Raw genomic sequence first — 23,601 nt, 5'->3', positions numbered from 1 at the left:
TGGCAACAATTGCCTAAAACACTCTTTTTTGCTAAAAGCCTTAAAATCAATCATTTTGGCGACAATCGCCTAAAATCAATCATTTAGGCGACAATCCCCTAAAATCAATCATTTTGGCAATCAAATTGCCTAAATCACTCTTTTTGGCTAAAAGCCCTGAAATTAACATTTTTGGCAACAAACGCCAAATCAAATCAATCAATTCTTTGGCAAAATGCCTAAACAAAATGCACAAAGCATACACACACTCATGCATTAAGCATGCCCATTCAAAGCCCTTCAAAGAAGGCCTATCGAACTACGTTGACTTTGATCTTCCATTCAAACGGAAGTACGTAGGCACGTTAGGGATTTGACCCCGAGCGGCAAGTCGAAATCATCAAAACACTTCTTTTTGGTCCAATTACATTCATGCACCCTGCAAAGCATGCATTTTTTGGTTAGTTCATCAACATGACATAGTCTCGGGATCCACCTCGGGTTCGAAGACCATGCCTTATAACATTGGGATAATTAATCTAGTAACTAGGTTAATTAAAATCAGAGTCACTTAGGGTTTTTTCCTAGTTTACCCTAAAATAATTAAACAAGGTGGCGACTCACACATCACGTGCATTTCTTCCTTAGTCATATGCATTCACATGCATATGATGTTTTGGGGAGGGTTCACAACAGTTATGGGAGAATCTGTCCAAGATCAACTTACCAAACTCTTTAACTTAGTTCTTTCTGAACAGCAAGCCAATCAAGCCAGCCATGAAAAGGTTGAGCAGCTTCACGCTAAACTAGAGGCCATATCTCTCGACTTGGAATCTGCCAAAAAGGGACTGACTTCTTCAACAAGTGCTGAAGGTCAAGCTAGAACACAACGAGATAAGGGAATTTCTGGGTCAACCGTTTCTGAAACCTCTGGAGGAAACATGATTGTGCCCAAATTCACGAAACTCGACTTTCCTCGCTTCAATGGCCAGGAAGATCCTTTGGGTTGGATTAGCCGCTGTCAACATTTTTTCCGGCACCAATCCACTCCTGAGGAAGAAAAGGTGGGTTTAGCCACTTATCACTTAGACGGGATTGCACAGCTATGGTACTTACAGATGATTCAAGATATTCCGGATCCCACATGGCCTGAATTTGTCCACCAATGCAATCTGTGGTTTGGACCCCCCATCCGAAGCAACAAACTAGGGGAGCTTGCCAAATTGAAACAAACGGGTACAGTGGCGGAATATCAAAACAAATTTGAAGTTTTGGTTTCCAAAGCTGGAACCTTAACTCAGAGCCATAAAATTCAGTTGTATCTCAGTGGGTTGCAGGAATCCATATCAGTTGAAGTCGAACTCCACCAACCAAAGGATCTTGTCACTGCAATGAGCATGTCTCGCTTGTATGAAAGGAAGCTTTATTCCAGGGGTACCACCAATCAGGAAATCAAACGCACTTCTCCAATTACAGATTCACGCAACAGCCGTACAGTTAAAAGACTCACTAGAGATGAAATGGATGAGAGGAGAACAAAAGGGATGTGTTTTAATTGCGATGAACCGTTTGTGCATGGCCATCAATGTAAAAGGTTGTTTTGGATTGATTTGGATGACGGAAACAATTCAGAGGATGAAGCTGACCCTGATCTACCACCAGAAATTTCTCTCCATGCAATTACTGGAATAAGCAATCCACAATCCATGCGATTGCAAGGCCGTTGGAAGGGAGGTCAGGTATTAATTCTTGTCGATTCTGGAAGCACTCACAGCTTTGTCTCTATTTCTAAAGTTGTTGAATTATAGGTAGAGGTGGATGCGAAGGATGGTTTACGTGTCAATGTCGCCAATGGAGAGCAGCTCCACAGCCGTGGAATTCGCAAGGGGGCACCCATCGAATTGGGATTTACTACTTTTACGGTGGATTTGTTTGTCTTGCAATTGACTGACTTCGACATTGTCCTGGGAGTTAATTGGTTGAGAATGCTGGGCCCTATCTTATGGGACTTTGACGTTATGTGGATGTCTTTCTTCGTCCAAGGGAAACAGGTGGAACTCAACGGCATAAATTCCAGATCAGGAACGCAGCCAGATCTCCATTCCCTGTTGCACGCCACTGATCCAGACACCCAACTCCAAAAATTACTTGTGGAATATACCGCCCTTTTTGGTCCACCAATAGGGCTTCCTTCTGCCCATTCCTGCGATCACCGTATTCCCTTGGAGCCCGGAACTAAACCAGTGGTAGTGAACCCCTACAGATATCCCCATGGACAAAAAGATGAAATTGAACGCCAGTGTACTGCCATGCTCCAACAAGGAATCATCCGTCCGAGCAGATCTCCTTTTTCTTCTCCGGTAATTCTGGTTCCTAAAGCTGATAAATAATGGCGCCTGTGTGTGGATTACAGGGAACTCAATGCCAAAACCATCAAAGACAAGTTTCCAATTCCTATTATTGATGAGCTTCTGGACGAATTGGGAGGAGCCAAATTCTTCACAAAATTAGATTTGATCGGGATGTCACATTCACAAGTTCCTTTTGGAAGGAATTATTCCGATTGTGTGGTACTAAGTTATGTTTTAGCTTGACTTATCACCCGCAATTAGATGGCCAAACGGAAGTGATCAATCGAACAATGGAAATGTACTTACGGTGCTTCACAAGTTCTCAACCCAACAAATGGTGTGATTGGCTTTCTTGGGCAGAATTTTGTTACAACACAAGCTATCATACTTCCCTTAAGACTACACCATTTGAAACAGTATATGGAAGACCACCACCAAGGCTTTTGTCTTATTTTCTTGGCAGTTCTACTATTGAGGCTGTGGATATTATTCTTCAGTAATGGGATTCAATGTTATAAAGTCTCCGCACCAACCTTCAAGAAGCTCAAAACAGAATGAAATTCCAATATGATCGCTTGCACCGGCCATTGGAGTTTAAAATTGGGGACAAGGTTTTGCTCTGTCTCCAGCCATATGGCCAATCTACCTTAGCTTCCAGGAAAAATCATAAGCTTGCTGCAAAATTCTTTGGACCTTTTGAGGTTCTGGAAAGAATCGGTTCAATGGCTTATAAATTGAAGCTTCCAGCTGAATCAAAGTTTCACCCTGTTTTTCATTTCTCAACACTCAAACCGTATCATGCAGGCAATGACGGTTTTGAGACAGTACTTCCACCTGTCCTAGGTCAGGAACCACCAGCTCCACTTGCTATTTTGTCCACTCGCTATTTTGTCCACTCGTTTTCGCGCAGGTCAACTGGAAGTTTTGGTGCACTGGAGCCAGTCTTCCCCAGCTGATGCTTCTTGGGAAAAGGCTCAGGATATGCTCGAGCATTTCCCAAATTTTAAGCTTAAGGACAAGCTTCCTATGTGGACGAGAAGTATTGATACAAGGCCACTACAGGTGTACACACGTTACACCCATAATCAGAGGAAGCAGCCACGTATACAGCCTCATGAAGATGTGGAAAGGATTAAAGATTAAAGGCTGACCAGTTTAGTTATTAAGCTATTTTTTAGTTGTTGAATTTTTCTTTAAGCACTTGTCCATAAATTCCGTATTATAAGGAGGGGATCTCCACTTTTAGTTATTTCCGTTATCTTTGTTGGATATGTCTCCATGATCAAGTCATGATGCCATTGATGTAACAATGGTTGTTATGCAACCTGTATAAATATTCAATAATCATCAATGAAGGGATCAACTTGGAAATCATTACAGTTTTGAGTACTTAAACTCAGAGGTTTAAGGTTCCCTCTAATTGAGCCTTATATTTCTTCAAGATAGGTCCCAAAAAGAACTCCACGTCCTCACCCGCTCAAACACCTTCCACTTCCATCCACGAAAGACCCATAACTAGATCGTAGGTTCGAGACCGTAACATAAGGTCAATATGTAGTAAACATGGATGTTAGAACCTGTTCTTGTAGGAGGTGGAACCTCACTAGAATTCCATGTATCCATGCAAATGCATGTATTTTAGAAAATAATGAAGTGCCTGAAACATATCTCAATGCAATATATTCAAAAGAGACTCAAGGTTTACAGCCACTTCATTAACCCCATAAATGGGCCTGATATGTGGCCTAAAGTGCATGTTTTGAACCAATTGATTGCGCCTAAACCTATAAAGAAAAAGAGAGGCATGAAACAAAAAACAAGGAAGAAGCAGGTAGAGGAACTGGAACAGGCTACATCTAAAGGGAAACCAACTAAGAAAGGGCTGGTTGCAATCAAGTGTAGTGTGTGTGGAGTCATTGGTCATACAAGAGAAGATAGTAATCTAGCTCAAGGACAAACCGTAAGTTCTTTTTCATAATTGATTTCATGCAATTTTGATTGAATGTTACTCTAACATGTTTGTATGATTGAATGTTACTCTAACATAATTGATTTCACTGATAGATGCAAGTCAGCCAAATCCTACACAGCAAACTGAGATACCTGTGACAGTGAGATGGATGATGGATGTAAGAGTGAACCTGTGATTGATTGAATGTTTTAGTTTGTATTTTAGTTTGATTGGATGTTTTAGTTTGTTGAACAATTTGTGCTTGGGATTATTGTGAACCTGTGAGAGTGAACATGTGACTTAAATTATATGAGAGTGAACCTGTGTTTTTTTTTTTTTTTTTTTTTTTTGTAACAGGGAAGCAGTCAAACAGTTAGGGGACAACAACAAGGTACTCAAGAAACTAGCCATACCAGTTTCACACCCCCTCAGCCAACTTAAGAAAGCAGCAGTATAAATGCAGCTGCATCACGGAAGCATAATGGAAGAAAAAAGAAGACTCCTACTACTGCAACAAGGAGACAGCAAAAGAAGACTTAGAATAGGAGATTTTTTTTGTCATTATTACTTGTTCATATTCTGGAACATGTTAGAATTTTTCTGGTTCATTTAATGATCAATTGGGTAGATGAATGTAATAAAATAGAGGCTTTTTGTTAGGAATCAGTATATATTTTGTGATTCAATTGTGAAACGGGAACAAAAAAAACTTAAATTTCGTTGTGGCGGTGCCCACTCAGTGGGACCCACATCTGAAATAAATAAATTAAAAAAGGGAGAAGAAAAGAAAATGTGGTAGGTCCCTTCGACATGTGGGACCCACACAGCTTGAAAATAAAAGAAGAGAAGAAAATTCTTTCGGTGGATCTCAATTTATTTTTCGGTGGACTCGTGATTAACGCGTCCACTTCTCCTATAAATAGGAGTTAATTCACTTCATCAACACACAAGTAGAGTAAAAGAAAAGAAAAGAGATTTAGAGAGTTTTAGTCTTAGAAAGGGTAGTAAAACTAGGGTAAAGAAAATAGTGAAGATAATTTAGGGAGTTTTTTGGGAAACACTTTTGAGTGCCACTATTTCTGTATTACTCTCTTTGTAAGCCTACTATTTTTAATAGTGAAAGAAATATTCGGTATTTGTCCCGTGGTGTGAACCCCTTTCCCCGGGTGCATAGGCATGTGATGCATATGACAAAAGAAAGAAATGCACGTGAGTGTGTGAGTTGCCACCTTGTTTAATTATTTTAGGGTAAACTAGGAAAAAACCCTGAATGACTTCAATTTTAATTAACCTAGTTACTAGATTAATTATCCCAATGTGTAAGGCATGGTATGCAAACCCGAGATGGATCCCGAGACTATGCCATGCTGATAAACTAACCGATGAATGAATGTTTTGCAAGGTGAATGATGGATTAATGAAATGTTTGAGTGATTTTGATGATTTCGACTGGCCACCCGGGGTGAAATCTCGAACGTGCCTACGTACTTCCGTTTGAATGGAAGATCAAAGTCAACGTAGTTCGATAGGCCTTGTTTCAAGGGCTTTGAAGGAGTATGCTTAATGCATGAGTGTGTGTATGCTTCGTGCATGTTTGTTTAGGCATTTTGCCAAAAGATCGATTGATTCGATTAGGCGTTCGTCGCCAAAAATGTTGGTTTTAAGGCATTTGTGCCAAAAACGGTTGTCGGGCGATTTGTCGCCAAAATTGATATTTGGGCTTATTATTGCCAAAATTGATGTTCGGGCTTATTATTGCCGAAAAGATTGATTTTAAGGCTTTTAGCCAAAATGTGTTGATTTAGGCAATCTGTTTGCCAAAAGTGTTGATTGGGCGATTGTCGCCAAAATGATTGATTTTAAGGCCTTTGGCCAAAATGTGTTGATTTAAGCAATTCGTTTGCTAAAATGTGTAATTTAGGCGATTGTCGCCAAAATGGTTGATTTTAGGGCCTTGGCCAAAATGTGTTGATTTAGGCAATTAGCTTGCCAAAATAATGTAATTGGGCGATTGTCGCCAAAATGATTGATTTTAAGGCCTTTGGCCAAAAATCGGTTCATTTTAAGGCATTTTGCCAAAAATGTCGATTTTACGGCTTTGAGCCGAAAATGGTTGATTTTACGGTTTTTGACCGAAAATTGTTGATTTTAAGCGATTTGTCGCTAAAATGGTTGATTTTACGGTTTTGAGCCGAAAATGGTTGATTTTAAAGGCATTTTGCCAAAAATGTCGATTTTACGGCTTCGAGCCGAAAATGGTTGATTTTACGGTTTTTGACCGAAAATTGTTGATTTTAAGCGATTTGTCGCTGAAAATGATTAATCTTATTTATAAGCAATTTGTTTGCTTAAGAATCGATTAAATCATAGACAATTTGTTATCGAATTGATTGATTAAATGTAGGCAATTTGTTGTCAAAACGTGATTGATTAAGGCTTTTAGCCACAATTATTGATTAATTGAACTTAAGCCAGATTTATTCGAAATAAGGCAATTGAACCGTAGTTATTAATTAACTAGGCTCTTTTAGCCAATATTATCGGATTTAAGGCTTTAATGCCACGATCATTGATTAATCGGGCATTTAAGCTTTAATCAAATTAATTAAGACAGTTTATTTGTCTAAAATAATGACGTGAATGCATTTATGCGATTATAGAATTGTTAGGAGTAGAAGAGAAACATGCATGAAGTGCTAAATTTAAATAGGCAGAGTTTTGTTTACGTACCTGATTTAACCGACGACCACTTCTTAATTCCAGATTAAATTCCTTGCTTGGGGAAAATTAATTTAGTTTTTGTTCAATTTTAGTGTCCAAATATCACAATAAAAATGCAATAAAAATTAAATAAAATGCAAAAAGCGGTAAAGAAGTCGCAAAGAGCGTGGGAGGGAGGAAGATCGTCCGTCAACACAGACAAGGGGTGTCAAAATTGGACCGAAAATGGCCTATTTATAGGCATTTTCGGACCAAGGGCAGCAGGTGCCGCCGATGTTGGCGGCAGGTGCCGCCGGGCGGCAGGTGCCGCCGGGATCGGCGGCAGCTGCAGCCGATGGCCGGGCGGCAGGTGCCGCCGGGATCGGCGGCAGCTGCCGCCGATTGCCGGCGGCAGGTGCCGCCGTGCTTGGTGGCTCCCTCGGGTCTTTCACTTCAGAGAGGTTTTCGGGAGTTTCGGGTCTCAAAAAAATATTCCGGGACCTGTTCCGCGATCCTCGCGACATTCCGGACGTTTTAAGTACCATATTGGCATACTTCCAGTAAATGTCCAAAATGGCCTCTGGTCCGGCCGGACTGTTTGCACAGTTGCTGCAGCAAAGTCAAAGTTACTGTAGCAAAGTCAAACTAATTGGCATGGCACTGTTGCAGGCCGGACTGTTTGCAGTCTGGGAAAACTGGCTTTTTGAGCCTCAAAATTTGAGTATTCACACGTGGACGTAGCTCTAAAGAGTTAAGGGTGAACCATGTAAATATCTGTGTGTCATATTTCTATTTTTTCGCTGTGTTATTATTCTCGTAATTTTATTGCCGGGGTCCTAACAAGTGGTATCAGAGCTGAAGGTTCCAACAGATCCAGCCAGGCAGATAGTGGTATTGGATCCGTGGATATATATTGAAAATAAATATACCACGACGATAAGAAAATTACGACGAGTCCATTGGTACAGTCCGTTCAAAAAATGTTGCAGAATCGACCTAATGATGAATAGTAAAATAGTAGGCGTTACTGTTGCTGAGTCCGTTTCAAGTAAGCCCAGCACTATTCACGTATAGTACTATTCACATGTATAGTTACTATTCATACATACAGGTACTGTTTACGTATAGTACTATTCACGTGTATGGTTTTTTGTTGGTGATAATATTCTGCACAAGTAAAAAATGGACGATAGAACAACAAGCACAATGGTTAGACTCAACTCATCAAACTATGCAGTATGGAAGATCTTTTATGCTGTAAAGATCTATTTGAAACGATTGAGTTGAAAGGAGTCAGGCCAACTTCAATAAATGAGACTGATTGGAAATCGATTAACAAAAAAGTAGTCGCAACTATAAGGCAGTCTGTTGAAATGAGCGTCATAAATCATATCGCTCATGAAAAAGATGCCTATTCAATCTGGAAGAAGTTGGAGGACATGTAAGAGCGGAAGAATGCCCAGAACAAATCTTTTTTAATTAAAAAGCTTGTAAATCTAAAGTACAGAGATGGCGAAAGTGCTTCAGATCACTTGGGCAAATTTCAAGAAATATTGAACCAACTGACGATGTCAAAAATAGTGTTTAACGACCAGGTGCAGGCACTATTCTTATTGAGTTCCTTGCCGGACAGTTGGGAGACGCTGACTGTTACGCTCAATAATGTGTCAGAGGGGAATCTAACCTTAACCATAGTTAAGGAAAGTATTCTGAATGAAGAAACCAGACGTAAGGAGAATGGTACGAGTAGCAACTCAGATGGACTCATTACAGTTACAGAAAGGAGGGGGAGAAGCAAAACCAGATACCCCCAAAATCCAAATAAACGTGATAATTCACGGAGAAGATCCAAGTCAAGAAAAGGTGTCACTTGTTATCATTGTGGCAAGCCTAGTCACATCCAAAGGCACTGCAGAAAGTGGAAGAAGGAACGAGCCAAAGAAAATGATGAGGAAAAAGACGATACGGAGGTAGCTTCAGTAGCTATTGATGTTGACGCACTTGGTGATGGTAGTGCGCTGATTTCTCATGCTGGTCTCAGTGAGTGTTCCACTAGTCAACAATCTCCTTGGATTATTGACTCTGCATGTTCTTATCATATTTCTTCAAAGAAGGAATATTTTTCATCACTTACTCTTGGAGATTACGGCCATGTCATGACTTTGAATGGCACATATGTGAAAAATTGCGGCATTGGAACAGTATGCATCAAAACCAATGCTGGTTATGATCTCTGGTTGGAAGATGTGAGATACACTCCTACGGTAAACTTCAATCTGATCTGAGTTCATTGTCTTGATGAATTGGGTTATGCAAATCTGTTTGTCAACAGAACTTGGAAGCTTTCCAAAGGTAACTTGGTGTTCGGTAGAGGAAGAAAGTTCAACACCCTCTACTACATCCAGGCCAAAGTTTGCACGGGAGTGGTGAATGTAGTTGAAGATTCATCTGCTGAGTTGTGGCACCAACGACTTGGTCATTTGAGTGAGAAAGGAATGGAGACTCTCACTAAGAAGAAAATGCTATCTTTGAAAGGTTTGCCTCTGAAAATATGCACTGATTGTTTATCTGGTAAACAACATTGAGTTTCCTCTCAAAGATCCCCTTCTCCTTCTAGAAAGCCTGGTATTCTAGAATTGGTACACACTGATGTTTACTCAATGGGTGACAAATCCTTGAGTGGTTGTTCATATTACATCAGCTTTATTGATGACCATTCTAGAAAGGTGTGGGCTTTACCAATAAAGTCTAAAGACCAAGTGCTGGATATGTTTAAAGTCTTTCATGTCAGTGTTGAAAGACAAATGGGAAGAAAGCTAAAATGTGTTAGAGCTGATAATGGTGGTGAGGACAGAGGACCATTTGAGAAGTATTGCTCAGAACACGGCATCAGACATCAGAAGACAGTTCCCAAAACTCCACAACAAAATGGAGTTGCAAAGAGAATGAACAGGACCATTGTTGAAAGGGTTAGATGTATGCTCTCTCATGCTAAACTTCCTAAAACCTTTTGGGATGAAGCAATGAATACTGCAGTTTACTTGATCAACCTTTCACCTTCAACCTCCCTCAACGGAGATGTACCAGAAAACGTGTGGTTAGGGAAAAATATTTCTTACGATCATCTTAGAATATTTGGCTGCAGGGCTTTTGTTCATATTCCAAAAGATGAAAGATCCAAGCTTGATTCGAAGTCAAAACAGTGTATCTTCTTGGGTTATGGAAATGATGATTTTGGGTACAGATTATGGGATCCAGTTGAAAAGAAGCTCATTAGAAGCAGAGATGTCGTATTCCTGGAAGACCAAACCATTGAAGACTTTGAGAAAAATAAGCCAAAGTCTATCAATGGGTTTCCTGTTAGTCTTGATGCAGAACCTCATGTAGAACCACAAAACGATGAAGAAGATGATGGCGAACCTGTTCAGAATGATGTTGAACCAGCTCCAATAGAAGAACTGCCTCAATTGAGAAGATCTGCGAGAGGCAAGATACCTTCCCAGAGATATTCTCCCAATGAGTATGACTTGTTGACTCAAGGGGGAGAACCAGAGAACTACTAAGAGGAAATGGAAGATTGTAAAAGGAATGAATGGTGGAAAGCCATGCAAGATGAGATGGAGTCCTTGCATGAGAACCAGACTTATGAGTTGGTGAAACTGCCTCAAGGTAAGAAGGCACTGAAGAACAAATGGGTGTTCAGGTTGAAGACTGAACAGAACAACTCACAGTCGAGGTACAAGGCAAGATTGGTTGTGAAGGGATTCGGTCAGAAGAAAGAAGTTGACTTTGAAGAAATTTTCTCACATGTGGTCAAGATGTCTTCTATCAGAGTTGTGTTCGGTTTAGCAGCTAGCTTGAATTTGGAGATCGAGCAACTTGATGTAAAGACCGCTTTCCTCCATGGTGACTTAGAGGAGGAAATTTATACGGAGCAGCCAGAAGGGTTCAGAGTCAAAGGCAAAGAACACTTGGTGTGTAAACTGCAGAAGAGCTTGTATGGCCTCAAACAAGCTCCCAGACAGTGGTACAAAAAGTTTGACTCTTTCATGGTAAATCATGGGTATGAGAAAACTATTTCTAACCATTATGTGTTTGTAAAAAGTTTCGAAGATGGTGACTTTATCATTATCTTGTTATATGTGGATGATATGCTAATTGTGGGACACGATGTTGAGAAAATTGAGAGCTTGAAAAAGGAGCTTGAAAAATCCTTTGCCATGAAGGATTTGGGATCGGCAAAACAGATTCTCAGAATGAAGATCTCTAGAGACAGGAAACAAAGAAAGTTGTGGTTATCTCAAACGAAGTACATAGAGAAAATTCTCAGCAGATTCAACATGAGCAATGTGAAACTAGTTTGTACTCCACTTGCAGGTCATTTCAAATTAAGTCTCAGTCCATGTCCTTCAAGTGAGAAAGAAAAAGAAGAACTGAAGAAGATTCCTTATGCATCTGCCGTTGGTAGCTTGATGTACGCCATGGTATCCACAAGACCGGATATTGCTCATGCTGTTGGTGTTGTTAGCCGATTTCTTTCAAATCCAGGTAAAGAACACTAGAATGCAGTGAAGTGGATTCTCAGGTATCTTAGGAGCACTTCCAAAATCTGCTTATGTTTTGGTGATAATAGACCTATGTTAGATGGTTATACAGATGTAGATATGGGTGGTGATGTTGATTCACGCAAATCAACTTCGGCATATCTGATGACCTTTGCAGGAGCAGCAGTTTCTTGGCAATCAAATTTGCAAAAATGCGTTGCACTCTCATCCACTGTGGTAGTCAAAGCGCAATACATCTCAACAAGAATTCGACCTTTCATTCAAGGTCAAAGCACATTGATGTAAGGTATCATTGGATACGTGATGCGCTGGAGATGAAGTTATTTTAGATTGAAAAGATTCACACTGATAATAATGGCGCTGATATGATGACTAAAGCTTTACCTACGAAGAAGCTTGTCACTTACAGATAGATAGCCGGTATGGCTAACGTCCCCACTTGAGTGTGCAGGGGGAGATTTTTCGTGGCGGTGACCACTCAATGGGACCCACATTTAAAATAAATAAATAAAAAGGGAGAAGAAAAGAAAATGTGGTAGGTCCCTCCGACATGTGGGACCCACACAACTTGAAAATAAAAGAAGAGAAGAAAATTCTTTCAGTGGATCTCACTTTATTTTCACGCGTCCACTTCTCCTATAAATAGTAGTTAATTTAGTTCATCAACACACAAGTAGAGTAAAAGAAAGAAAAGACATTTAGAGAGTTATAGTTTTAGAAAGGGTTGTAAAACTAGGGTAGAGAAAATAGTGAAGATAATTTGGGGTATTTTTTGGGAAACACTTTTGAGTGCCACTATTTCTGTATTACTCTCTTTGTTAGCCTTTTTTTTTTCCGCTGTGTTATTATTCTCGTAATTTTATTGCCGGGGTCCTAACAAATTTTTCGTTCACTATTAAATCATTATTGTAATTTTTTGGGGCATCTTGCCATTAATTTAATGATTGCAAAATTTAGTTACATTAATTGTTTTTTAACTGTTAGTCCTTTTTATTGATATTTTTGAGAGGATTTCAATGATTTTTTAAAGTACTTTTAGCAATGTATACAAAATAAGAAAACTCATTCATATGGTCAAACTAATATCTCTAAAGTTTCATTAACCAATATTTAAATTTTCATTACATGGCAAGAGGGATATTTTGCTGCCAATTAGTTAATTTTACTACTAGAATAACATCCCCAAAATCCAACCCCATCCAACCCACAAAAATAATCCTCATGTTAATTTAATCTTGATCCCAACATGTAGCTACATAGCACCAACACAACTACTAGGGAAGCTCTAAGAAGCTTACAAATCCATAAAGCTTTCTTCCTTGCATCATCCACCTCCTTCTTTCTTTTCTTCAATCTATCAAGCTTTCTCAACAATCTGACTATGACTACCTTTGATCGAGGATGAACAACAAAATCCACCCATTCAAGATAACGACAGTAGCTAGCAGTCTAAAAAAAATAAAAAAATAACTTTCAACAAACCTCATAAAATGCAGTAAAAAAGAAAATAAATATACATCTACCCCATAATTGCTCCATTGGAGAAATCTCCGCCCAGGATTACTTTCAGTCCATGAGGTTCTCATAATGGCTTCCTAACCACATCTGCATAGTGTTGAAGCCATTGCATTCGTTCTATGCTAGATGTAGAAGATTCGGCCATGAGAGGGTAACGAAAATAAATAGATGAGCTAACGTGAGGAAATCTTCAGCTAGGGCATAAGTTAAAAGGAAAAGATAGGGCAGGAGAGAGAAAATTGTGATTTTAGTTTTTTTTTTTCATTATCTGATATGGCCAGCTGATATGGTGAGTTTCTCTGTCCTGTAAATGATTTGTTAGTGTTCATGTCAGACTTCCGTTTGACACTCACCGGTAAATTGGATAGAAAGATTTTTGTGAAACACTAATTAAAATTAATATATTTTTTGTGACAAATTGAATTCTAGGTATGCAACTGAAATAGTGCCTATACTTTAGGTATGTCCGGTGAAATTAAGCCATCTCCAGGTATCGAGTTACTCCTCCAATACTTGGAGATTGGAAGCTCTTTGAAATCAAAGCATGGTCTCTGGGCTTAAAAGGAGAGGATTAGCGATAGATGCAAGGAGCAAAGAGAAAGAGGGTTAGTAGAAAGAAAAAGGCAAGAGAAAGACAAGATGAGAATATATGATATGAATTTTTTCATTTATTTAATTAAAAATGTGTCCATGTCAATAAATTACCATATCTTTGACAAAAAAACTAGCTAATAGCATTTTCTTTGGTACTCTAATAATAATTAAGGGATTTTTAAGTGATGAATTGAAGTTTAAGAATGGTAATGCGTGGGGCATATAGTTCAGGGACAACCGGTGAAAATAAGCTTATGAATTCATTACCAAAATATTTTATTTTTAGAATTAAAAAGTTTGCTTGTTATAAAAAGAAAAGAAAAAACAAAAATGCAAAATGGCGCTCAGTTCAAGCCTTCATAACCTAAACCGGGCTTAGAGCCAGAAGTTCGGGATGCAATTTCTTAGCTCCTCGAGCTCAAAGAGCCACTATATAGCAAAAGAAGACTATGAGACCTTACTTGAACACGGCTATAAAGCTCGACCCTTTTCGTCTTCTTTTCTCTCCGAATCTCCGCGGTAGAAGGATTAACCATATCAAAACAACCTTCGCGTTCCGAAACCTTCGTTTCTCAAGCGAAACCATAACTCCAAGTCGCCATCTTCTTCTGCGACGCCGTTATCGTTGCAGAGCAATGGGGACATCTTCTCCTGAAGCAGCTGTTCAAGTTCACGTTAAGGACAAAATTGAACTGACGGAGATTGAGAAGAAGATTTTTGATCGCCTTCTTAACACCCTGCGTCACTGCAATCTCAAAACTGAGCTCCGTGTTGCCGGCGGTTGGGTTCGCGACAAGGTCGGTCGCCTAATAATACACACTTATTTATACACATTGTACAGAACATTTCGTTTTTTGGACGGTTCGTATGCTTTGTGAGAAATTTTTTCGGGTTTTAGTAATTCTCAGTTGTCAGAGTTTTGGGCCTATCAAGTGTTTGATTAAAGTCCACCCTTAGGAAAGCAGAGAGAATTATGAGCGATAAGTGGGTATTTGGATTATAAAATTATTGGTTTAGTTCACTTGGGAAGAATGATTTAGTGTTAAAAAGGTGAAGAAAGGTGTTGGAACTGACTGTTGAAATTGGGGTTTCAGTATGAGCAGGTTTCATTACCATAATTTGTAGATGATGAATTTCTCTTAGATGTATCTCTGGTTACTTGAGAGTTGAGATACTGAAGTCTATGGCAGGAGGAGATAGCTTGTAAGATTGGATAGTGTCTATAATACATGTTTGCATATTCTAAGAAAGAAGCTAAAAAGACAATTGACAAATGATATCTATTTACATGTTTGCGCTCGCTCTAATTGGGGTTTGGATATGATGTTTTCTTTATTTCTCTTCATTCTTCATTAATATGTTCATGTATTATTTCCTTATAATGGTAATTTTCTCATTGGCAGATTTTAGGCAAGGATTGTTATGACATTGATATTGCTATTGACAATATGTTGGGCAGTGAGTTTGTTGATAAGGTCAGGGAGTATTTATTATCTACTGGGGAAGTGGCACAGGGTATTGGCATTATTCCACGGTAGAATTCATCTCTCCTTTGTTCTAGTCTATAAGTAATATTTCTTTGCAGATTTCATTTAGAATACAACTAACCTCACATTAAACATGAATTTATTATTTCATTGACATTTCACTGCTGTTGTTGGTTCTTTAGTTGTTTAGTTTTGTAAAAGGTTATCCCTATGTGGATGAATATAATATTCACTACAAAATTGATATGAACATTTGACTTGCCAGATGCTGAGATTCTGCAATATAAATTCAGAAAAACTTAAGATACGGTGGCAATTTCTCCAAGTAAATAATGTTAATTGTAAAAAACTTGCATTGCTTTCATCTATGCAGGGAAATTTCCCCAAGAACTATTTTAGTTGTGCATATTGATGAAGAAATAAGTTTCAGAATTTCCAGGAAGTTACTGCTCATGTTACTGTAGCATATTACTGTTTACTATACTGTAGCAATTCTCCAATTTAGGGTTAATTTATATTTTAATACTTTATGTTTTAGTTAAATTAGGCTTTGTTTAAAATAGTTAAATCCTTTAACTATTTAGTAATTCACTCTATTAGGATTTTAAGTTTAATTCATATTCTACTAGTATGTAAAATTAAAAACCTTTTTTCTAGTCAGATTTATATGCTATATGAAGGTTGTAACATGTTACATTATGACTTTAGATTTGGTGTTTTCTGGAGTTGTAACTACTATTTCTCTTTCTGATTCTTTTTTTCTTGTCCTCTGATTGGATATTCCATGCCCCCCCCCCCCCCCCCCCCAAAAAAAAAAAAAAAAAAAAAAATCTGAACATTTTATGCAGCAAGTACCAAATTCATACGCTTTTTTGTTTCATTTTTCATGCTTGTTGCTTGGACTTCTTTGTAGACTAATATGTTCCGTCTTACTAATCTTAGCTTTATAAGCTTGTAATCTTATCCATGTCATTCCAAAGAAATGCCATGGATAACTAGGGAACCACTACAATAGGAAATAACGGATCTATTCACTTAAGTTGAAAAAGCTGCTTCATGGATATCTACCTAGGGAAGGTCGAAAGCTGAAGGAAGTATAAAAGAAAGAAGATCGTGCTTCTTCTTCGTTTACTACATCGGCAATAGGATCGTCTCGTCGAGTATGAAAGAAATAGTAGCAACCAACGGTGTGAAAGCGTCCGTTAACTAATAGGTATAGATAGGTGTAATATGTTATAGCTGCATAGTAATTAAAGGCACAAGGCGCACTGGGCTGCTGGAGCCTAGGCGCTAGCCTCCAAGCGAAGGCGAGGCCTAAGTGAAGTGAGGCGCAAAAAAAAAAAAAGGATAAAATACATAATTCGAAAAATATATTTTAAGATATCAATAAAAAAAAGAGAAAAAAGTAGAAAACATGGAAAGAAACACACATGAATCAGAAAAAATGGCAACATGACAAGTTATACTTAAGATATTAGAGTTGACAGAAAAGAGTATAATCAAAATAATGCAAAAAAAGGAAAAGAAATAGAAAGCAAATATAGGAAGAAAAATTGAAAGAGTTATATTTGGATGGAATGGGGCTAAAGACTAGATTCCAAGAGGTGACTGCTGGATGAAGGAGTGGAGGTTGGATCACAAAGCACATCTCTTTTATATTTATTTATTTATTTAAGCTGATGTTGGCTAGATAGCTTTATATTGAAAAAAAAAAAAAATCCTAGATGACTTGTTTTGGAAAACAAAAAAATAGAAAGGCGCAAAAAAGGTGCACGCCTCCACCCACAGGCGATAGCCTGAGTGAAGTTGCGCGCGGCCTGCCTCAGGACTGTTGAGGTGCAAGCCCTTGAGCCTTAAGTAAGGCGCGCCTTTAATTACTATGTATAGCTGGCAGCTATGGAGCAATAGAAAAGGGCTTATTGCTTATCAAATACGTGATTGAACTAATTTTTTTGTGTGGATGGGCAGCACGTAGAGTAGAAGACTGAAAATCCTCATGTCACTAGTTGAATTATGGTTCCTGACACGTGATAAATTTCTGTATCAGTTCTATTCTACAATTAAATTACTTCAATAAATTAGTCAATATAGATCTGATATGGACCCAGCATACATATTCACTAATAGTATAATTCCTGATATATGCTTAACTTATCCACCTAAATGTCTGTAGATATAGTCTTTTTAGATGTCAGACAATGAAAAAGTTTATCTTATAAAATGAAAAAAGATAAATATAAAAAAACAATTAGATTATGTCTCCTCTTCTTTTTATTTGATTTGTTCATAATGTGTCTCCTCTCATTCAGAAAGAATGTTAGTACTTCATAGTTGACCAATATGGTTCTATTCTTGCAGCAATCCTGACCAGTCCAAGCACTTAGAAACTGCAAGGATGCGCCTTTTTGATTTATGGATAGATTTTGTAAACTTAAGGTGTGAAGAGTATAGTGAAGGCAGTCGTATTCCTACAATGGTGAACTTCTAACTTAGCATCTACTTGTCTAATAATTTTTTAGTTCCATGTTCATGGAGTGTGTTCTGTTTGTTAAGTTCTTAAAAATGCTAAATTTAGTTGCATATGATGGGAACAATTTTTGCAGTTAACCATAGAAACAATCTCTGGTTAAAACAACTTCAAGTGATAGTCTTAGGTTAGAGCCATGCGTTGAGTAGCCTTTTCTGATTTACTTATTAAACCATCAGTTGAATTTGATTTCTTCTATTGCGATTTAGCTGAATATGTAATTTATTTAGGACATAAAATTTACTTGTTTAATCTGCATTGAGTTTGCAACAGAAATTTGGCACAGCAAAAGAGGATGCTTTTAGAAGAGATTTAACCATTAACAGGTATCTTCCTCTTTAAATGATTAAATTGGTGCACTCTCTGTACGCTGTTCATGATAACTATATATTTGTTGTTGGACTAACGTATGGCATTAACATTTCATTTTATGTCAGCTTGTTCTACAATATTAATACCAGTTCAGTTGAGGACTTTACTGAAAGAGGTTAAGATAGGCTTTTTATGCTGTTCTCTTTCTTTTGCTGTCAAGTAAATTTGTTACGTCCTTTGTATAAAGCTTTCTCACTTATATTACCTTCTCTTTCTTTCATTGCAGGCATTGAAGATCTAAAGTCTGGAAAAATAGTTACTCCCTTACCTCCAAAAGCTACTTTTTTGGATGATCCGCTTAGAGTTCTTCGAGCTATTCGATTTGGTACTTCTGAATTTAGATTTTATTTGATTGTGTTGGGAATTTCAATTTTCTTTTTCCTTTTGGTGAGATTTGACTACACATAATTTTTTGGATAACACATGCAAGTTTCTAGCTCAGCATGTCTTGAAATAGCTCAGTATCAAAACTTGTATTTTTTTGTATATCTATTTTGTTTTCTTAGTGTCATGTAATGTCTTTAAGAAGTATTCGGGTTTTATCCTTTCAATTGAATTATAAATTTACTATGAAATAAAACTCTACCAAACAATTAGAACTCATGTTGGTCCTTGGATAGGTGAAACATGTTGAACTCTGTAAGTCTTCTAGGGCTTCATTTTAAACAACTACCAACTAATAACAGCAGTAATTAAGAAGTAACATCAAACTCAAGTGATTGATCATTGCTCTGAAATTGCTATGCATATATAGGCAATAACTCAACTGCTGAAAACTTTTGAGTCCATGTCTATTATATAACCTGATCATGTCATATAAAACACCTCAAATGTTTTCATATGCGCAGTCAGCTAGCGCGATCTTACAACCTAATATTTTTCTTCACTTCTATTGGTTCTTTTTTTCTTGCTTCTCTTTTTCCATTTCTATGTCTTACATGGCTAATTTCTGGTTATTTAGGTGCAAGGTTTGGATTCATACTTGATGAAGAACTCAAAGTAGCTGCTGCCTGTGATGATGTGAAAAATGCTCTTGCAGTGAAAATTAGCAAAGAGCGCATTGGAACTGAAGTATGCTAACCCTCTTGAATAGATGAATAGCATATGCCTCAAAATATTTTTTTATGTCTGGCAAGACATTGACTTGCTTGTGAGGGACTTCTTTATATCCAGTGTACTATGATAGTAGTTTATTATTTATCTCGTTGCTGCTCTTCTGTGCAGGTTGATCTCATGATTTCTGGCAATCAACCTGTTAAAGCTATGACACATATTTCAGATTTGACATTATTCTGGGTTGTCTTTGGTTTTCCTCCTAAGGTTGAGCCAGCAGTGTCAGAAGGATGCCACAAGTATGATATGGTCCATGATGTCATTGATAATTACATCTTATCTCTGTTTTATGTAAAATAAATCTGCTGCTAAACTAGTCCAAAATCCAAATTAGAGTTTGTTATATTATTTAGCAAGAGTTTAGGAATGATGAAGGCATGCATCAGTGTGATTATAATTTATCTTTCTCTAGTTAGGCATGGCTACCGGTTCATTTTGAACTGGAACTAAACCTTACTGTAGATGAACCGGAATCGGATCAGAACCGTCGGTTCAAAGTTTTGAACCAGAACCGATGGTTCAAGGGCCGGTTAAGGTTTATGTGAATGTTAAAATTTGAACTTGAATCGGCCCTGAGCCGGTGGTTCCGGTCCGGTTCGAACCGAAAATTTTCTATTTTTATTTTCAAAATAATAATCACTTAGCCTATTTTATACATTTCTAAAAGTCTCAATAATATTTTACTGCATGATATACTTAAGATTTTTTTTTTTTTTAAAAACACTTTCCTTTAAAAGTTAAAAATCTAAAAAGTAAAATGGAAAGAAAAGAGAGAAATATTTAGTCTAAACTTATATTGTTTTTAACTTTTTGTTTTACCCTTTTAAATTGTTTACTAAGTTTAAAATTACATTTTTTTGAAGCATTTTTCAAAATTTTCTTATAATTTATTTAATTAATAACATTTAAACAAAATAAAGTGATAACTTATTTGATTATTTTGTTAAATTAATTAATTTTATTCTTATACAAGTATGAGCATTCTAAAATTTACCAATATTTTTTAAAATCATATTAATATTTTCGAAAGAAAGATGTAAGGTAAGAACCGAATTTTTTTTAAAAAAAAAAAAAAAAATATATCGCTGGAAATCGTGATCGGAACCGTCGGTTCATCGGAATCGTACCGGAACCGGCGGTTCAAGGGCTAGTTCAGGTTCAACATTTCAAAAATTTTGAACCGTCGGTTCCATGAACCGCCATGCCTATCTCTAGTCCAGTAATTTGGTGGTCAAACATAGTGCGTTTTAAAAGTTTCCTCCTCTCTCCTGAAATTTTGCCGCTTTGGAATTTAAAAATAGATGCAGCTTATTGAGCAAAGTAAACCCATTCATTCAATATCGTTTGAGCAGTTTTGATGTTTTGCATTTTTATTAAGAAATTTTTGTAGTATAATAGCAGCTGGAATGCACGCTTTTTCATGAGATACTGATCCTGAGAGAATTCCTATACACTTTTGCTAACATCATTATTATTGGGCTTAAAGAATGTCATTGTGTTTACAGCAGCCTTTTATTATATATATGTTTTTTTTTTTTTCCTACTCACAGGATCCTTTTACCCATTTTAGGCTCTGTGTTGCTTACATGGACGCTGCATGGAACCTTATTCAATCAATTGGGTGTTCTTTCTTCACTGTGAGTGAGCCACGAATTATTTCCCAAATCTTTTTACTTTCACCTTCTTCTGTTGACATTATCTCAAGTAGTTTCCATTTCAATTCTTTTTATGCATGTTTAGTGTGTTGTCTTTGGTTTTGAGTTATAAATACTGTCACATTTGCATTCTAGGATGAACAAAGGAGACTCTGTTTATATGCTGCGTTGTTTCTTCCATTCAGAAATGTTACATACAAGGATGAGAAGGGTAAAAAGGTATGGTCCTTGTTTCGTTTTATTTATATCCTGCATCTTTTTGTGCTTGTTTCTTTATTTCTGGAAGCATGCAACGGATCCACATGAACACTAAACGTGCATCACAGGAAGTTGTTACCATTGGTTAGTTTCATAATAGGGTGATGCAAATTTTTAAGCCTTTTTCGCACCATTTGTTGTCCCCCTTGTATAATTCTCTCACCCTCTCTCAGAATGGGATTTTGACAGGGGGCCACTTTACAGTTGTATTTTTTTCGGGCATCCTGACCTGGCTGCAACTTTCAACAAAGTACAAACATTTTGATTTTGAATCATAATGAATGGCCTTTAGCCCTGAATTATCTTTTCAGGCTTTTGTCGTTTCTCAAATTTCTGATTGTACTCTTTGTCTTGGGTTTCAATACATGCATATCTTTATTTCGATATCCAATAGTTAAGTTTATTTGCTGCTGAAGCTGCCCATGTGTTCTCATGCTGCAGGCTCCTGTTGTCAACTTTGTCTTCAAAGACTCTCTTAAGCAAAAAGTCAGCGACTCTGAAACAGTGAGTTTAACCTATTCTCTTTGGTTTCTAACTGCATCTACTAATGATAGGATATAATTTCAACAGTCTCAGGGGCTTCTTGAAGATAACTTCAATTGTTTTTTTGTAGGTTATTAAGATACATAGGTCAATTGAGAAATTCTTAAACTTGATCCCTTTGCTTATTTCTAATGAGGACACCCATCCAGATGAAGTTGACTGGGGAGTAGAACTTATTGATGTGCCTTTCTCATCAGAACACCGCGTATTGGCAGGTATAAAGTTGTCCACGGCACATTCAACTTTCGCTGATTTCTCTATGATTCTTTCTTATTTGGCTCATCTATTCATAACTTTCACAACTACAAACAATCATTCTAGTAAATACCTATAAATTTGTAACAAGTCACCAACCTCCGTCATTTTATTCTAGATAGTCAATATTCTATTCTACACAGTAAGTGACCACAAAATCCGTGACCGTATAGATGTGCCGGAACAGTTCGGTGTTCTCACCCTGAAATAGCCTGATTGCCTAAATCTGCCCCTTTTGGCATTCATTGGAATGGCTGCTCAGCCATTATATTAAATATATTACAAACAATTAGGGCATTTAGTTCAGTAAACTGCTTCTTGTAACTTTAATGATGCAGGATTTCTGCTACGAGAAATCAAAGACTTCTGGCGAGTTGCTTTATTGATATCTACTGTGATATATCCCACCAACAGAGATTTTACTCAAGAACTTTTAGATAAACAGTTTCAACTCGACAAGAGAAGAGAACTATTTAAGACAGTTGAGAATGCCATAACTGGACTAGGTATGAAAATTCATCTGTGTAATATGATTCATACTCCTAGGAATTTTTATCCTTCTGAGCATAGGTATAAAAATGTCAAATACTCATTATTTGCTATGTATATATTATAGACATAAGAAAACCCTAGTTTGTTTTATTTTGACTGGGAAGCTCCCCTTCATGTCCTTTTTCTGATTGTGATGTTTTTATCATGATACAGGTCTTGAAAAAATCTGGGACGTAAAGCCATTGGTTAATGGCAAAGATATTATCAGCGTTTTGCAGCTTAAATCAGGAGGACCTCTTGTTCGGGAATGGGTAAGGCATTCGTTCTTTCCCATAGTTGAGAGCTACTATAAAATTTCTTGATTCCAATTTATTTCCTCTTTGCAGCAACAAAAATTGCTAGCTTGGCAACTTGCCCATCCCACAGGAACTGCAGAAGAATGCCTTGATTGGATGAAGGAAACGCATTCAAAGCGTACCAAAATGGCGTAAACATCAATCTAATTCAATCTCTATTTAATATAAGACCTCATCTAATCTGACTAGAAGTTGCTTTTGCACGTTCCCCTGAGTTCCCATGAACATTCATGTAGCTTTGGGTAATAGACTGATGGAGAAATGATGGAAGACAGGTAGCACAAGAAAATTTCTCAAGTTTCTGAGTAACAATTTTGTACAGATCTACAGATACGTACTTGAAGTTGCAGTCAAGGCAAAAGTATTTTGTTATAAACATTGACTATAGTTTCACCTTCTAAGCATAATTGTTAAGAATCAGAAAATTGTATTTAACTATGGGCTTTATGACCCACTTATTCTACTGTGTTTACACTTGGAATCGCAAACATTTTGACTTGTTCATATAACTGGTATATAGCTGTTAAATATTAGTTCATACAGCTCGTATTTTAACTGCTTTTGGGTTAAGTTTAAAAATCTTATAATGATTCCTTTTCAATTGATCCTCAAGAAGAAGGACTACAATTCCCATCTTGGATCGTTTTGAATCAGATGTCTGGTATGTGATTGAAATGTCTTCTGTGTACCATGGATATGGGCATGCTAGAGAAGGCAACAGGATCAAGAACTCAACAAATCTCACATAACAGTCATTTTAACTTACAATCTAGTCTCAGTTTATCACGTCAGAAAAAAATAGAAATCAATTCCCTATCAAACAGAGGAAATTGAACATCTTAATTTCGTGTATTTCATTATTTTGGCAACAAAAAGGAAAAAAAA

The 23,601-nt window shown here is 37.3% G+C and overlaps 1 protein-coding gene and 1 pseudogene across 2 annotated transcripts; both read left to right on the top strand.

Annotated features, from left to right (window-relative positions):
• The first annotated feature begins 677 nt into the window (after window positions 1-677).
• Window positions 678-23,601, top strand: part of LOC149493775 (uncharacterized) — a 77,931-nt pseudogene continuing 55,007 nt past the window's right edge.
• On the top strand, window positions 14,001-23,254 carry LOC110009974 (tRNA nucleotidyltransferase cca2). Of its 2 annotated transcripts, none has more exons than XM_089726259.1 (15): window positions 14,001-14,455; window positions 15,062-15,192; window positions 17,504-17,621; window positions 17,946-17,998; window positions 18,110-18,159; window positions 18,271-18,369; window positions 19,006-19,115; window positions 19,269-19,396; window positions 20,728-20,794; window positions 20,948-21,031; window positions 21,512-21,574; window positions 21,684-21,828; window positions 22,207-22,374; window positions 22,574-22,671; window positions 22,763-23,254. In XM_089726259.1, the coding sequence occupies exons 1-15, from the start codon at window positions 14,108-14,110 to the stop codon at window positions 22,814-22,816; spliced, it is 1,716 nt and encodes a 571-aa protein (XP_089582385.1). In that variant the 5' UTR covers window positions 14,001-14,107; the 3' UTR covers window positions 22,817-23,254. The 2 variants fall into 2 exon arrangements, with proteins under 2 accessions (XP_089582385.1, XP_089582384.1); XM_089726258.1 differs by having other exon boundaries at window positions 14,003-14,455; window positions 22,747-23,254.

Source organism: Jatropha curcas, chromosome 9 (genome assembly GCF_041381405.1).
Source record: "Jatropha curcas cultivar XTBG-Jc1 chromosome 9, XTBG_Jcur_1.0, whole genome shotgun sequence".
NCBI classification, from domain to species: Eukaryota; Viridiplantae; Streptophyta; class Magnoliopsida; order Malpighiales; family Euphorbiaceae; genus Jatropha; species Jatropha curcas.
This window is presented reverse-complemented; position numbering and strand designations above follow the sequence as displayed.

Coding starts and splice junctions, on each gene's coding strand:
- LOC110009974 (XM_089726258.1), top strand. CDS start 14,108: ATGAGACCTTACTTGAACACGGCTATAAAGCTCGACCCTTTTCGTCTT. Junction 17,999..18,109: donor AGAGATTTAACCATTAACAG/GTATCTTCCTCT, acceptor ATTTTATGTCAG/CTTGTTCTACAATATTAATA. Junction 22,375..22,573: donor GAATGCCATAACTGGACTAG/GTATGAAAATTC, acceptor ATCATGATACAG/GTCTTGAAAAAATCTGGGAC.